Consider the following 16,615-nt stretch of genomic DNA (forward strand, 5'->3'; position numbering starts at 1 on the left):
CGCGCTGAAGTCCCTCTCCGGCTCCGCCCCGCCCCCTGCGGGCCCTTGTCGCCCAGCGCCAGTGCTGGGTAGGATACGCGGGGGCAGGGCTCCGGGTTCGGGATGCAGTTTATTGGGTCCACCCCCGATACCCGCTTGTCAAACCCCTATTCCATTCGGATCCCGCGCCCTTCCTATGTAAGCCCCGCCCCCTTTTATGTCCTGTCCCGAGGTTTAGGCCACACCCTTTTTTAGGCTCCATCGCTCTGCTCATTGGTTTAAAGTCACACCTCCTTTCCTCTCAAGGCCTCCCCACTTCCCTTGTTCCATGCTCCTTTCCCCTTATAGTAGGAGTTCACAAGTAACTCCGGTCTTCTTTAGGGCCCCGGACTCCTCCCCTCTCTAAATCACCACCATTCTATGAAGACATTTAGGGCTTGTGCTCCCGGATGTTTTACTGCACAGAGCTCCTATACAACTCTTCTTCCTTTATGGCTAAAACCACTACATATCTCCAGGGCCCGGTCACATGCCAGATTCAGCTAAGTCAAAAAAGCCTGCTGGTGAGATTCAACCTCAGTCTAAGGCGCATTATTGATCTTGGCTCCCAGAGTTCCCAGCCCACTCTCAAGCTGGGAAGAAAAGGAAGCCGCCTCAGTTGTCCAGGCTCATGAGTAGAGCAGTCCCCCTCTTAATCCAATGATCAGAAGTCATGGCCCCAGACCTTAGGTCAATGCCAATAACAAAGGAGGCTCTGTCGGAGCTGCCTGCCCGGTTGGGATAATAATAACAGGGACAAGAGTACATGCCTGAGGGAAAAGAGAGGAAAAGCAATCAGACTCCTGGAGCCCCTGGGAGAGCCCCTGGAACCTGGGATGGGTTAGGGTCCAGACAAGGAATGGGGTAGGCGGGCCTCAGGGAGCTGTCCCACCCTTGGCGCTCTTCTTTCGGCTCTCTGCAGGTCGGAAGTGGATTGTGGGCATAAGGCAGACCAGCTGCATGGGCTCTGCTTCCACTAAGCAGGAGTTCTTCCGGTCCCAGCCGGCACCCTCCAGGTAAAGGCCCCGAACCCAGACACCATCCTAGGGAAAGATGAGAGTAGGTTTGGACCCTAAGTTGCCAGCACCCTTGACCTAACTCCTCTGTCCTCCCTTCTCTTCCGATGACTTCTCATTTTGGCTCCCACCACCCTCCTCCACCTAACCCTCTTCTCAGAGCCCAAAGTTTATCCAGTTCCCACCTTGGGTGGATACACTAGGTTGCTGTCATCCACGGTGGAAACAATAAATTCCCAGGAGAGACTGTCCACTGAAATCTGAGAGTTGAAGGTGAGAATAAGGGAAGCCCCCAGAGAGGAGAGTAAAATACATGTCCCCAGCATCCCTTCCATTTCATCCTTTCCACATTGCTCACATTGTTTTGGCGAGCTGATGACTGCAGCACAGCAGTAAGGAACCCAGTGGGAAAGGTGAAACTAGAGAGCCAGAAGATCACAGGAGGCCGCGCACGACTTGCCCACAGCTCAAACTGCTCCACACGCATGGCCAGGTCCCGGGTCCACGAAGCCAGTGGCTTTTGTGAGGGATACGCCTGGAGGAGGAGGCAGTGCATGTGCTCAGTCATTCCATCACTCATTCAGAATCTTATTTGAACACCTGGAGCAGCTATGAGAACACGATGTGGTATCAGCCTCTGCTCTCCAACCAAAAACTCTCCAAAAGAGTTGGGCAACACTCCCCAAAAGCCAACTTCCAGGAAAGAAGCAGAAAATGACAACAATTAATAACAGTGACCTCAGTTCAGGATGAGCATCCCTTATCTAAAATACTTGGGACCAAAAGTGTTTCAGGTTTTGGAGAATGTTTGTTGGAAATATTTGCACAGACTTTACCAGTTGAGCATCCCTAGTCTGAAAATCCAAAATCAAACTTTTTAAGCATCATATTGGCACTTTAAAAGTTCCAGATTTTGGAACATTTCAGATTTCAGAATTTTGGATTAGGAAATCTCAATCTGTACTATTAATGAAGTACCTATTGAATGTTATGCACAGTACTGGGAATCTCTGAAACATACTTGGCGAGGTTAGTAACTTGCCCTGAGTAAGTCTGTAAGTTAATGAGTTGTGCACAGTGAGTGACTCGTAGAGCCACATTCCAACTTCAACCTTTCTTGCCCTCCCTAGGATCAGAAGTTGGGGGTGTGGTTGAGAGGAGAGCTCTTGGTTAGCACAGGTTTGATCAACAGTGGTATAATCTTGCCTTTCCCCAGAGTGGAGGAACATGGGCATCAAAAATGCAATTGAAAATCTCTTCCAGGCTTGTTGACATGACGATGAGGCCCTGGATGCCCTTCTCTAGGTCTGTCAGTGAGAACCTAAGCAGGATGAAGTGGGTGGAGTGTTATAACTATGACCGGGCCAGGGAGAGCCATCCCAGCCAGGGGGTGAAGGCCTTTCCCCTACCCCTTCCCCCATTCCACAGAGCCCCTCTTCATATTACAGGATGGTCTCCATGAGCTTGTTGTATCTCTGAATCTCCTGCAGAAGGACCACATTGAGTGGGGAGGGGTCGAGAGCCAGCAGTTTTCGGGTTCCCTCATAGTCAATCATTTCGGGGATCTTCTGCTTCACATCAGTAGCCAACTCAAGGACCTGAGGAAGCATGAGCTCAGCATAGTCTCTCTTCCTCAACACTCCCCAGCAGGGGTCTGTCTGATCCTACCTTCTCTTCCCGGGTCTGGCCACCAGCACTGATAGGTGTGATTTGGGGTTGCAGAGAAAGCAGAGTCTCAAAGAGGGTTCTTGCTTCTGTGATCTGGGAGGCCACATCAGCATTGGGGTGCTGACCAAAGGCCTCAGGAGGGTCCATGCTGGGCAACAAGCTGATGTATTCCTTGTAAGAGGCCAGGCTCCCATCTTTTGGAATGAAGTAAGTCTCTAGGACTGACAACCTGGGGAGCCACAGCATAATTGTCACCATGTCACTGAAACTTGGGCTTCTATGCCAGACCAAGATCCCCAGTCCCTATGCATGTCCTATTTGTCCAGTTCCTGGCTCTTGTTCTCTCTCCCAAGTCCTACGGACTCTGTCTTCTCTCAGTCTCATATTCTCTCCTCAAACACTTCCTCTGCCCCCAATACTTGCCATTTGGTCTATGTCCTTTTGTCCCCTGCTCAATGTCACCTTCCTCTTACCGATAGAATGGAGTTGATAGAGACTGGTCACAGAAATAGTCATTGATGTAGGTTGTAAGCAGACGCCGGTCCCAGTCATCTGTGACGTGTCCACCGTAGTTGACACCAGCAATGAGGTACTTCAGTGCATCCCAGGGCGTCTCCTCGTACTCATCCAGATAGAGACTCAGCAGGTTCTCTGACACCTGTGCGTTTTCCCAACCCCAGCCCCCAGCCCCACACACAGTTATGACAGGATCTCTCCTAGTAGGGTTATTAACACAGGCTTTCTGTCAGCCAATATTTCCAAGGGGTGCTGTGTGGCAGGAAATATAAGGAAAGAGGACTGGGGTGAGGGACCCCTGGCTAGCACAAACCTCAAAATCGGAGTCATTGAAGCCATAGATAATGTTCCAGCCAAGCTGCAGGAATTTTTTGCGTTCAAGTAATACAGAGTGGAAGAAGCAGAGTGCAAACAGCAGCTTCTTATATTTGGCAGGTTTAGAGCAACGGGAAAACTGTGGTTCTGACGTCAGCTGGTAAAGACGTGTCATGTTGGCCTTTAGTCCCTGGGGGCAATGAAGTACAGAGGGTATGATGACATATATCATGCCTAGCCTAGACACTAGCACAACCATGTACAGTTGTGGAGGTTGTTCACTTCACAAAGGCACGGGCTTAAGAGGTGAATGAGGTTGAAATCTAGTCCTTGATCTGCATGTCAAAGTGTGTACTCATTTACAAGGTTAGGTACCTTTTTCTATCTAATTCATACATGGGCACTGTATGGACCAGTGGCTTGTCCCTCCACATTTGATTCTCTTAGCCATGATGTTCTCAAAGGTAGTAGGTAGACCAACGAATGCAATTTGGGAGTATCAGAAAATATGAACGAAAGCAAAGGCAAATATATGCAACTTTTTTGTTGTTTTTTGGGTTTTTTGTTTATTTGTTTTGTTTTGTACTTGGGAATTGAACCACCCGGGGTGCTTTACCATCCCCAGTCCTTTTCTACTTTTTATTTGAGACAGGGTCTCACTAAGTTGCTAAGGATGGCCTCAACCTCTTGATGCTTCTGCCTCAGCTTCCTGCACACCCCACCATACCCGATACAATGGTTTTTGTTTTGTTTTGTTTTGTTTTTCAGTGTTGGGGACTGAAATCAAGGTCTTGCACAGGCCAGGCAAGCACACTACCACAAAACTATGCCCCTAACCCCATGTAACAAAATGTGCAGATTAATAAAAATGTGCAGAATTTAGTGCAAAGGTTCACTATAGATTTAAAGGCCATTGTTTATCATCGAGGAGGAACATCTGTGTAACTGGATTTATCAAGCTTTGTGAACAAATTAGGAATTGAACTATGTCTTACAAATGAGTAGGATATGATTAGATTTAAAAGGAGGATCTTGGTTCCCTACAGATAGAATAAAGGCCCAAAGAAGAAAATAAGAGGATGAGTCTGGATGAAGTCAAATGCAAATGCATAGGTGGTGTTAAGAAGAATGATCATTTGAAGCCGGACTTGGGTGCGTGGCGCATGCCTGTAATCCCAGCAGCTCAGGAGGCTGAGGCAGGAGGATCACTGAGTCCAAAGCCAGGTTCAGCAACAGCAAGGCACTAAGCAACTCAGTGAGATCCTGTCTCCAAATAAAATACAAAGTAGGGCTGGGGATGTGGTTCAGTGGTCAAGTGCCACTGAGTTCAATCCCTGGTACACCCTGCCCCCCAAAAAAGGGTAGGATGTCTTTTTCCCCACCCTTGTGATACTGGGATTGATTTAACCCAGAGGCGCCCATACACCCCACGCCCTATTTAATTTTGGACAAGTCTTACTAGGTTGCTCAGGCTGGTCTTGAACCTGCTAACCTGCCTCAGCCTCCTGAGTCACTAAGATTACAGGCATGCATCACCATAATACCCAGCAAGATGGTTGATATGTTGAAACAGTGGTTTTCTTGGTGCTTGGGTTAAACCCAGGTTCCCATGCATGCTAAGCATATGTTCTATCTTTGAGCTATATCCCTGGACCCTAAAAAAGACATTATCTATGATCAATAGGATAGAGCAATGAGAAAATCAAAGTGAGAATACTGGATAGCAGTAACAAAAAAAAAATGTGATTTAAAAAAATGCTATTTACAATGTCATCAAAATATGGAAAGTAACTAGAAACACATCTAATTAAAATATACAAATATTTATGGAGAAAATTACAAAATGTTATTGAAATTTAAAAATGGCAAGATATACTGTATTCCATGGATTAGGAAGTTCACTGTTCTAAAGATGTCAGTTTTCCCCCCAGTTGATCCATAGACCTTTTTTGGGGGAATTTGATAAGCTAATTCTAAACTTTATGTTGGAGAACAAAAGGCCAGGAATAGCCTGAAGAAAGTTAAGAGAATTTGCTTTACCAGTTATTGAGAATCATTATAAATCTGTAAAGGAATTAAGACCATAATATTGATCCCAGGATAAAAAAACTTGACCAATGAACAGAAAAATGAACCCCAAAACCCATACATAAATGGAAGCATGACTTAAGGCTGAGCAGGCATTATGGATCAGAAGGATCGTTATAAACTATTCAATAAATGATACTGGTTATCCATGTGGAAACAAAATAAAATTACAGAACTGGGGATGTAGCTCAGTGGTAGAGCCTATACTTAACATGTGCAAGACCCTAGGTTCAATGCCCAGCATTAAGAAAAAAGAAGGTTGATGAACACACAGATATTCTTGAATCGTGACCCTTTATATTTTGCATATATCTTAAAAATATTTGTATTAAGTAGACACAAATATGACCTACTTAATATCTAATAAAAAAGATGAGATAGCAGGAAGTAATCTAAGAATATTCTGTAGAACCATACCTTAAAATGGCAACTGGCTGTGCTTTGTAGGGACGTGTGTGTGTTGCTGGGGATTGAACCCAGAGCCTTGCACAAGCTAGGCAAATGCTCTACCACTGAGTAACAAAAATGGGAAGAGAATGTACACTATGGTGAAGGAGCTGATATCTCATTTTTAAGAGTGTGAGGTTTATAGCCCTGGTGTGACAAAAGAAAATGCTTTTTAATTGAATGGCAATTCAGACCAGGAACTGAGCTTGGCATTGGAGCCAGAGATGGGAATTGGAGTTGAAATCATAAAAAGGACAATTTCCCCCATGAACTTGTGAGAAGAGGAAATGTAGAATGAGAGAAGTCAGGAATCAAGACTTCCCAACATTTCCTTACATTCCCTTCCTAAATTCACTACTGTGATTAGGATCAGAGGACCAGGTCCTAAGATAAGACCAGAAGCAAAGAGGAGAAAGAAACACAGAAGTAATAAATGATGTGTCAACAGACAGATGGAGAAACAAGAGTACTGTGTCAGAGAAGCCAGGGACAGTCAACTGTGTCAACTACCCTGGGTGTGCAAGGAGGGTTAGAATGATAAATGTGTGAAATGTGTTTAGAGTACCTCTTTGTAGAGTAACTGTGACAAGCTGGTCCTTGTGCTTTTCACACGTTGTACCAAAAGGATTTTGATCTCAAGGAAGAGCAATAAAAAGCTACCAAAATAGCTTACTAGGGGGTATGTGGGTGGGAAGTAGTGACATGAGCAGATTTTAAAAGATCAGTATCATTGCATTTCAATAGTGAGATTGTAATATTGGAGATAAAATTTTTTAGAGAGAAGGAAGGAAAAAGAGACTGGGAATCCAGGAAGTGTGAATTTAGGAAGGGAATGTAAGGAAATGTTGGGAAGCAGGAAGTTTCTGCAATGTAAAGGAATGAATTTGGGCTGGGCATGGTGGCTCACTCCTGCAATTCCAGGACTCAGGAGAATCACAATCACAAGTTCATCTTGGTAAATTAAAGAGACCTTACCTCAAAAAAAGTAAATAAATAAATAGGAATGTAACTCTGTGGTAGAGCACCCCTAGTTCAATCCCTAGCACCCAACCTCCACCCCAAGAAAAGAAACTAAACTATGCTGGTCATAGAGACCCATGCCTGTAATCCCAGCTACTTGGGATGCTGAAGCAGGAAGACCACAAATTTGAGGCCAACCTGGCAACTTAGGGAGATCTCGAAATATAAAAGAGAGGGGACTTGGAGTGTAGCTCAGTGGTAAATGCCCCTGGATCCAATCCCCATTACCCCACCCCACAAGAAAAGAATTTAGGAACACAACTACCCATATTCTGGCTCTGGAATACTTACTCACTTTTTCTGTGCTTCAATTTCCTATCTGTAAATTGGGGGTGACAGTTCTTAACTGATGGTATGTGTGTATATGTGTATTAAATGAGTTAACAAATGTAAAGAATTCAGAAAAGTGCTTGGCACATAATAATCACTCAAGAAATGTTAGATGCTACTGTTATGTTCTAAGGGTTTGGCACAAAGAAGAGAGAAACAATTTTTTTAGAATACAATAAAATCAAACAAAGTTGTGTTACTGTTAAAGTTAAGATCTCTCTCTCTTTGATGCCATCAAGAGGAAATGCAGACCAGATGGCCAAGTTGATGTTACTAGCTCTCTACAGCCACCCATACCTTTGGTGGCTCTGTGGTCATCTTGATGCTAGCCTGCAAGATTGAGATTGGGAAGTCTGGGTGGGGGCTAGAGCTGAGCCAGAGACGGAAGGAAGGGTGAGGGTCCTCCACCTGCAGCTGCTCCACCAGCTTGTCCAGATTAGGCATCCAAGACAATGACAGATGGCAGTTTGCCAGGAACACCCAATGTCCTGTAAGGATATGCTAGAGTCAGGGGGGAAACATTCCTTAAGCCCCACCTATACTTATTCTTTCCCCCTGGTGGCAGTGGGGGTAGTGTCCAATATTCGTCTCCTGGGGCCTTCTGGAAAAGCGGGAGCTACAGTCACAGTACTGTGATTGGGGTCAGAGGACCAGGGCTGAGGATGGGTATGAAAGATGACATGGACACTGACCTTGAATCACACCATCTCGGAGGAGCCGAGCAGCAATAGGGGCCTGGCCCTGGCCCAGGGATAAGGCATGGAAGCGCTGGGCCATGCCTGTGTGCTCTGCCAGTTGGAGCAGGGCACTGGTGGGGTCCACTCCTGGAGACAAGATAAAGACCAGCGGGGATCGTGGAGTTGAATCCTCCATCACCTGGAAGCACAAGGATGGTCTAAGACAGAAAGCCTCAGAGCCAAAGCAAGAGAGTGAGATTGAGGAGACCGCAACACAGCACCAGAGGCAGAGCCACTGACCAACTTCATGTTTAGCACAGGCGGCTCAATGAAGCGGGAGCCAAGATTGGAGATGATGAAAGAAGTGACACAGAATGCCACCCGGTCCTGGCGCAGGGAGCGAACGATCAGCATTCGTTGCATTTCGTTACAGGCATTTTCCCATTCACCTGGGGATGAGGAAAATAAATGCAGAGGGAGGGAGTCTGAAAGGACCCAGAATCTAAACAAAGAGGCACCTGCAGGGAAGGCAACCAGTGGAGGGGAGCTGGGAAGAGGGAGGAGGAATAAAGGGAAGGGCAAACAAAAGCTGAATGGAGGGAAGGAGAAGGGCAAGGAGGGGAGGTTCTAAGGCCTGGGTACCTGGCAGCATGGCTTTCTCTGGGGTAGCACTGGTATACCACAGGTGCCAGTCCCGAGGATACTGCTCAAAGGAATTCATGAGTCCATGGAAGTTGGTCAGTTTGTCCAGCTCTGTAATGTTGTCCCAGTAGGCATCTGCGAGCCAGCTAGTACATGGGTTATCCATTTGGCCCTCCCGGTCCAGGACCTTGGGAAGAAGAAGAGAGGCATAAGAGACTGATGATGAAAACACCTCAAAAGAAGAGTTATTGATTTTGAATGGTCCCAGACAAAGAAATAAATGTTTGAAGGGATGCATATGCCAAATACACTGATCTGATCTTCACACACTGTATATATGTATTGAAATGTCACAATGTACCCCATAAATATGTATAATACTGTCAAATTATGTCATGACCATCAGAATAGCAGTCATCAAGAATACAAATGAAAGAATGGAGGAAGGAGGGACTCTATAGAAGGATAAGAGGGGTGGGAGGTGTGTGTGGGGGGGAAATAACAGAACAAATTAAAAACTATTACCCTAGATAAATGTATGATTACGCAAATGGTATGCCTCTACTTCATGTACAAACAGAGAAACAAGATGTATCCCATTGTTTACAATAAAAATGAATTTTAAAAAAAGAATGCAAATAATAAATTCTGGAGAGGATGTGGAGAAAAAGGAACACTTTTACACTGTTGGTGGGACTGTAAGTTACTACAGCCATTACGGAAATCAGTATGGAGTTTCCTCAAAAGACTAGGCATGGAACCACCATATGACCCAGTTATATCATGTCTCAGTATTTACCCTGAAGAATTAAAGTCATCATATTGTAGTGATACATACATGCCCATGTTTATAGTAGCAATAACAATTCACAATAACTAAACAATGGAACTAGACTACATGTCCATCAACAGATGAATGGATTAAGAAAGTGTGGTATGTATATACAATGGAATTTTATTGTCATAAAGAAAAATGAAATTATGTTATTTGCAGAAAAATGGGTGGAACTAGAGACCACCAGGTTAAATGAAATAAGTCAAACTCAGAAGGTCAAGGATTGTATGTTTTTTCTCATATGCAGAAACTAGAAAGGAAAAAGGAAAAGAAAGTTGGAGTGCATCTCATAAAAATCAAACAGAGACCAATAGAGGAAAGGGACCATGAAGGTTACAGAAAGTAACTAGAATTGGCCAAATTACATTGTTATATTGTATGCGTGTACAAATATGTACCAACAAATCTCATTTTGAACCAATAAAAATGTCGGAAAAAAATATGCAATTGCTGTCCATTAAAAATAATGTATATCTTGATGTTATCTATTCTCTCCCCTTTCTCTATTCTTTTTTTTTTTCCCTCTCTTCCCTTCCCTCCATTCCTCTTTCCTCTTCCTCCTCTTCTTTTCCCTCTTCTTTGTAAGAAAGCCAAAACTGGTCTTACATGAAATACAGTGAATGAGATGAACACAGGAATCCAAGATGGATGGGAATTCTTTACCCAGGAATAAATGGGATGGTCTGCAGTTAGGATCCACTACTGTCAACTGTCACAGTTGAACTCTAAGAAGCTGTCGCCCTCTGGTGGTTTGATGGTAATGTCTTCAACCTTAATAACTAATCAGTGACCTTACTCTACTAAGCATAAACCGTTTCACATTCATTCACACATTCCTTCATTCTTTTCTGTATTCATTCTTTTTACCAATTTTTTTAAGATGGAGTCTTGCTATGGTGTCCAGGCTGGCCTTGAACTCCTGCACTCAAGCCTCCTGAGTAGCTAGGACAACTTCTGTGCCCAATTTTTGAAAAGATATTTATTGTTCTAAGTGTTTTAAGTAGTTGGAATATGTCACTGAACAAATCAGACATATATCTATGCCCTTGAGGAGGTTATTTTCCAACATAGGATTAGGAACCTGTGGGTAGATTATTGACCAAAAATGTAACAAGTGAATTATCTAGTACATTAAAGATGGCAGTTTCAAGAAGAAATAGAATAGGTTGAAGGGGTAAAGGAGATTGGAAGTGCTAAGAGGTAGTATGAAGTATTAAATAAGAAGATAAGGGCTGGGGATGAAACTTAGTGGCTTTGGGTTCAATCCCCAGAAAGAGAGAGAGAGAGAGAGAGAGAGAGAGAGAGAGAGAGAGAGAGAGAGAGAGAGAGAGAGAGAGAAGGCCTCCTTAAGGTAAGGCTTGTAAGAGAGGGCCAAGTGTATACCTGGAGTAATAGTTTCCCAGCACACAGGGCACAGCCAGTGCACAGGCCTAAGATGAGATGTGCCAGAGCTATGGAGGAGGTTAACGAGGCCTGTGCAGCTGGACAGTGGGAGATATCAGTTGTGGGGCATCCTCTCCAGTGGTGTCCACTTTAAAAGGCCCTCTGGGGTTGCTGATTTGAGAGCTTAGTGGGAGGGTATTGGAAGGCTGTTGCTAGAATCCAAATGAGAGATGAAAGGAAGGCAACTTAAAAAAAATGAACTGCTATACTAGAGGGAGGGGAAAACAGCAAAATTGTCCAGCAGCTTTAAAAGTCCACTTGAAGCTCATGATCACAGATTTAAAGAGAATTTAGTCAGTGTGGGTAAGTTTTTCTCTGGTCATGCTCAGCTGCCTGAGACACACAGGGTCAGAGAGGAAAGAGGAGCTGGATCTAGCAGAGTGGTGGTTTTGCCAAGCAAACGCAACACAAAAGAGGGAGAGACAAAAGGGTAGAGATGCCTGCAAGGGACAGACTGTGATAGTGACCATGGAATGAAGGCTGGGAAAGGAGTGGCCAGAGAAGCAGCAAAATAGTGGCATGATCATAGGCATCGGGTGAGAGGTGGATCATAGGTGAGAGGTGCCCCAAAGCCCAGTCTGCACTGCATGTCAGAGGGTGCATGGCAAGTCACCCCCACAAGTCCAGTGTGTACCTGCTTCTGGCATGGTTTTTCTCAGCTCACATGCTGAAGCCTTAGGCCTTACCCTCTGAGTCCAGAGTCCTTATCACACTTGCCCTCATCCCCAACCTTGGTCACCCATGCTGAAATGTGCCCTCTGCCCTACTCACCACACCCCCACGCAGAAAGAAGTTGTACTCATCCATATTGAGCTTGCCAGAAGTCTCCAGAATTTTGGCACACATGTGAAAACTGAATAGTAGCTTGTGGCGCTCAAAAAGGGTACGGCAGGTGTACCTGGGAGAAGAGGACAAGGGTAGATGGAATACGTGGGATGAAGTGGGGATGGGATGCCCAACACAAATGCTCACTGAATAAAGATCCTACGAACAGAAAGCCTTACACAGAAGAAAGGCCTTAGAACTTAAACCAAATCTCCTGGCAACAGCCAAGCACTGTGGGGCCTTGAAAGATGGCATGATTTCCCCAGAATTCACTGGTAATTTGGCACTCAGTTCCTATTAAGAACCAAAATATTGATTTTCCCCCAACTGTCCTGCCAGGCATTCTGAGAGGTCTTGAAGACACAGAGATGAGTCAGCCTCCATTTCTGTCCCTGTGGAGGTCACAGCAGAATCAGGAGACCTCATGCTTCGACACAGAGACATAGAAGTCGTTTGTTAGGAAGGTGTGCTGAGCACTATAAAGAGGTGTGGCAGGGGTGTTAAGGGAATACAGGTCAGGGACTCCCAGCCCTATCTGGTGGTTACAGGGGCAACAGCAGGTTGATTGGGTAATGTGGGTCAGGTAGAGAGGTGAGCACTTCCAGGAGAGCTCACAGTATAGGCAGAAGCCAAGGGGTGAGAAGAGCATGGGGCAGGGGCAGGAACAGGCAGTGCTGCCAGGACAGCTGGTGTGAGGTGGGGAAGAGGGAAACTGAGAAAGGTGGAGGCCAGGTCACAGAGGGTTTGTGGGCCACCAGAGATACACCAGAGACAACCACTGAAGAATTTAAGCCAGGAGTGACAGGGTCAGCTTGTGCATTTGGAAGGCTCACATTGGCAGTTCTGAGAGGACATATTGAGAGGGACAAATTGAAAGGCAGGGTGACCTGTCAGGGGACTGTTGTGAAATTAAGAAAGAAAGATAATGAAGATCTGCATCAAGGCCCAGTCATAGTAGTCAATGAGGAGAATGAGGCAGGGCAGGGGAAAATGGTTTGCAGAAATATTCATGAACAGAACTAGGTGACTGATCTGAGAAGGAGGAGTCAAGGATAACTCCCAGTTTCTGACTTGGATGACTGGGTGGTGGGTGTTGGTGCCTTTCAGAGATGACCCTGGTGGAAGAGGGAAGATTTTGAGTCTGATATGAAACAAGTTGAACTTGAGGGGTCAGTAGAATGTCCAGATAGAGAATTCAAGTACTTTGCTGCACAAAATGTAATCAACAGACCAGAAGCAATGGATCCTCTAGGAGTTTGATAGGGACGCAGAATCTCAAGCTCTATTGCAGATCTCTTGAATCCAAATTTGTACTTTAACAGGACCTCTGGTGCTTTATGTGTGAATTAGCATTAGAGAAGTGCTGGTGTAGTAGGCAGATGTACGTCCACATCCGAAGTGCAAGGGAGAGGTAAGGGAGTAAAACTGAGGATGAGCAACACATAGATGATTCTAGCAGATGAGCTTCCCAGGAAAAGTCTAAGGAGAGGAGAACAGGGGACCAAAGAAGTTGGTCTTGGAAAGTACTCTGCTAGAAATAGCCTGAGGAGAAGGATGAGAGCCAGTCACTTGGCCTCCTGCCTTGCTCATGTGGAGCAGACCGTCAGACCTGTAGACAGCATAGGTGTGGTAGTCATTCAGGTAGTCAATGCGGTCCTCCAGCTTAGTACTTCGATGGCTCTTGTCAATGCTGAGGATAAAGAGGCTGATATAGGCATCCAGTGAGAACTGGTACATGGGATCGATTCGGCCCATGTCATTGAGCACGAAGAACAGCACTGATGCCCGCTGGGCACACGGCCGGTAAGCCTGCATCAGAAAGGACAGAATCAGGGCCACAGAGGGGCAGGGCATGCAGCAGGTGCTCAGGGAAGGAAAAGGCCTTTAGACAACATCATCAGAGTTGCTTTTTGGCTAGCCAGGGGCAGCTGGAGGGCGCTGGAGCTTACCTCGCGGGCCAAGTCAATATTGATCTCCGTGGTCTCACTGGTCTCCAGCTGCTCGGTCACCTCAGTAGCAGTTATCTTGGATGTCTGCAGGGTGTTCACCAGCTGCACGTCATCTAACAGGGAGCCTGTGGCCTCATTCAACAACCTAGGGGGAAGTCAAAAGGCACATGGATTGAGGGGTTTGGGTACTGAGCTGGAGAGAAGGGAATCATCAGGCCCCTGGGATACTAGCTTTGCCTGTGGGTAGAACATTGGACCAGCTGGGAACAGACCAATGGGGCAGGGAGTGGAAGAGGCAAGATCTCACCGGAGGATCTCATCTTCCAGCTCCTTGAGCTTCCTCTTGCCAGCGGCAATATTGATAACCAGCGAATCTTTCTGCTCCTCCAGTTCAGGCCGCTCCTTCCGAACCACAATGCCCAGCAGTTGGGCCTCCAGACCCTGGTAGTGCAGCACTCATGGTGAGGATCTCATTCTTTTCTTCCCTTTATACCTCCCAAGACCCTCATCCTCAGTTGTCCAACTCAAGCTTAGCCTTTTACTCTGAGTTTCTTACATCCAAACTCTATAGCCCTTCCTGTTTGATCCTAGATCAGTCTGGGCATCAGCCCTTATCCACCTGTTCTTTAACAGCAAAGTTGACAATGGTGGTCTTGGCTGAGGTTTCTGGGCTATAATGGGGATTGGAGAGCTTGGTGGTGATGTAGAAACGGAAATTGGGATTGTATTCCACCTCCTTGTCACCAATGCGCATCAGCAGTCGACCACCTGCATCCACAAAAAGGGTCAAGGGCAAGAGTCCCATGTGACCAGGTATGAGCTGATCCATTTCCTAATAGCATCTGGGGCAGTGGTTCGGCCTGCTTTAAAGGCCCAGTTCAAGTTTGTCTGCATGGAGGGACAGGTAAGTAGAGGACATGGTCAAAGAGCCACCCATTCTTCCCAAGTGTCCCACTTAGCTGCTCTCCAGGACTTGTCCCACAACCCAAGCCCACAGTTAAGCCTGGGACCTGACCAATTCGAGCTACAGATTTGTTGAGCACAGGGTTGAGTGTAGGGTCCAGATATTCCTGCACATTCTGAAGTAGCACTGGGTGTCCAAACTGGATGGCCTTTTCTAGGACTCGAAGGTAATCGCTCATCTGCAGGTCAATGATGCTCAGACCCTTAAAGCAAAGGGGAAAGATGGAACAAACATTGGGGAATACCATGATCCAGGATAGGACCTCAGGAAGAGGCCTGGGAGGGAATTCTATTGGGGTGACCCAACCAGCCCCCAGCTTTATACCTGGTTTCCCTCCATGTTCTTAATCCATTTCAGGGCCTGGGCCTGAGGATCTATCATGAGGGCCCACCTGAAAGAGGAAGTGTCATTCAGAAGACAGGCTCTGTTCCTCCTCTGCCTCTCACTCTTTACAACATCCTTACCTGTTGCCACGGGTAACAATAATGCCATTCTCAGTGGAGAAGGAATCTGAGGGCAACCCCTGGATGTTCCAGTCCCGAACTTTGGTAGGGTTGGTCAGGAAGTTATCAATGGCAAAGTGAGGTGAGCAAGGAACCTGAAGCTCCCAGATCTGAGGAAAGAAGATTCCCAAACTTCGGCTTAAGTCCAGCAGTATCTGTCCCTTCCCTATACCCTTAATATTGCCAAAGTCCCTTCTTCCAGAGCCCACCCTAAGAGTCCATTTATCTTCCATACCTGAGCCCCATCTCACCTTCCTAATCCAGATTTGGTTGACAATCTCATCCCGGTAGTTAGTCAAGAAGGGTCCCATGTAGGACAGGAAGGCAGCTGCAAGGAGACAGTCTCCCACCAGGTATCCCAGGTCTTCCTCTAGGCCCTGGCAGATAGTAGGGAGGTATAAGCCATCTGGGTCCCAGGCCTTTGGGAGACACTTGGAATGCTTTTGAAGGCACTTTCCTCTGGACATAATCTAGATCAAAGAGATTCTTTCCTTCCCCTAAACCTCTGTACTCTGAGCTCTCTAGCCTGATTGTAATCACTTTTGAGTTTCCACCTCTGACAGCAATGTTTATACTGGTGATAAGGACAGAGAGGTAGAGACAAGATGGCATATGTCTGTGGTCTATCGGGTCAGCAGGCTGCATCAAGTCCTCCTGTGTGCTTTCTAGCCCTGACTCAAACACTGAAGCAGACCCCCCAATGGCATAAAACACCTTTACTTCCATATTTTCCCCACAATTGGGGAGAGTGAGGGGAGAATTCCCATCCCCCTATTCTTCTAGGATTTTTCTACACCCAGGTGTCCTTGTTTTCCCTAACTGTTCCTCAGTGGTAGAGGGATGGATCTCTTGGAATGGGCAAGATGAGCAGAAGTGGAGCCTGGTACTGTGACCCATCTCACCTTCACTGTCTCCTCCCATCGGGCCTTTTCACCAGCCAACCCAGACACCAACATCCCGGCCCGCTCCAGCTTCAGCTCCATCTCTTCAGACTTCTTGCGAAGCTCCTCCTTCTGTGCCAACTTTTCATCGTACTGCTTCTTCAGCATCTCCAGTTTCTCCGCCACCTGGGAGGAATCAGAGCACAGAGCATGGAACATGGGGCTCAAGGCCAGATGGTTCCAGTTCAAATCATGTCTGCCACTGAGTAACCATCTAACCTTGGGTGAATTATTCTTTTGAACCTCAGTTTCCCTTGAGTGCACAATTATAATAATACCTACCTTATAGGGCTATTGTGAGGAGTATATGGAATGCAATAGTTTGCTTTCCCTTCCATCCATTGCCCTGTCCTAGAGCCCAGAAATTACTTGGTGATAAAACTCAATGCTGGCTAGGGAACAGAGACCTCTTGAATTA

At 46.1% G+C, this 16,615-nt stretch overlaps 1 protein-coding gene across 7 annotated transcripts in view; it reads right to left on the bottom strand.

Annotated features, from left to right (window-relative positions):
• Nucleotides 1-79: 79 nt before the first annotated feature.
• DNAH2 (dynein axonemal heavy chain 2) overlaps nucleotides 80-16,615 on the bottom strand; it is a 104,236-nt gene continuing 87,700 nt past the window's right edge. For 5 of the 7 annotated variants that reach the window (XR_013762760.1, XR_013762761.1, XR_013762762.1 and 2 more), the window contains 20 exons: nucleotides 16,159-16,323; nucleotides 15,508-15,633; nucleotides 15,218-15,366; nucleotides 15,078-15,144; nucleotides 14,805-14,955; nucleotides 14,409-14,557; nucleotides 14,097-14,230; nucleotides 13,790-13,934; nucleotides 13,450-13,649; nucleotides 11,787-11,913; nucleotides 8,738-8,924; nucleotides 8,396-8,544; nucleotides 8,111-8,294; nucleotides 7,716-7,906; nucleotides 3,532-3,723; nucleotides 3,176-3,360; nucleotides 2,703-2,931; nucleotides 2,481-2,632; nucleotides 1,393-2,355; nucleotides 645-1,061 (listed from right to left, as the gene is read on the bottom strand). Coding sequence is in view for 2 of the 7 variants with exons in the window: in XM_079133236.1 (XP_078989362.1) it covers nucleotides 634-788; nucleotides 911-1,061; nucleotides 1,220-1,294; nucleotides 1,393-1,569; nucleotides 2,241-2,355; nucleotides 2,481-2,632; nucleotides 2,703-2,931; nucleotides 3,176-3,360; nucleotides 3,532-3,723; nucleotides 7,716-7,906; nucleotides 8,111-8,294; nucleotides 8,396-8,544; nucleotides 8,738-8,924; nucleotides 11,787-11,913; nucleotides 13,450-13,649; nucleotides 13,790-13,934; nucleotides 14,097-14,230; nucleotides 14,409-14,557; nucleotides 14,805-14,955; nucleotides 15,078-15,144; nucleotides 15,218-15,366; nucleotides 15,508-15,633; nucleotides 16,159-16,323 (3,555 nt within the window). In the remaining 5 variants the exon portion in view is untranslated. Of the gene's footprint in view, nucleotides 1,062-1,219; nucleotides 1,295-1,392; nucleotides 2,356-2,480; nucleotides 2,633-2,702; nucleotides 2,932-3,175; nucleotides 3,361-3,511; nucleotides 3,724-7,715; nucleotides 7,907-8,110; nucleotides 8,295-8,395; nucleotides 8,545-8,737; nucleotides 8,925-11,786; nucleotides 11,914-13,449; nucleotides 13,650-13,789; nucleotides 13,935-14,096; nucleotides 14,231-14,408; nucleotides 14,558-14,804; nucleotides 14,956-15,077; nucleotides 15,145-15,217; nucleotides 15,367-15,507; nucleotides 15,634-16,158; nucleotides 16,324-16,615 lie in introns of those variants that run through there. The other 2 variants (XM_079133236.1, XM_079133235.1) reach the window with 2 other exon arrangements.

The sequence above is a fragment of the Sciurus vulgaris genome, assembly GCF_902686455.1.
Source record: "Sciurus vulgaris genome assembly, chromosome: 3".
Classification (NCBI taxonomy): domain Eukaryota; kingdom Metazoa; phylum Chordata; class Mammalia; order Rodentia; family Sciuridae; genus Sciurus; species Sciurus vulgaris.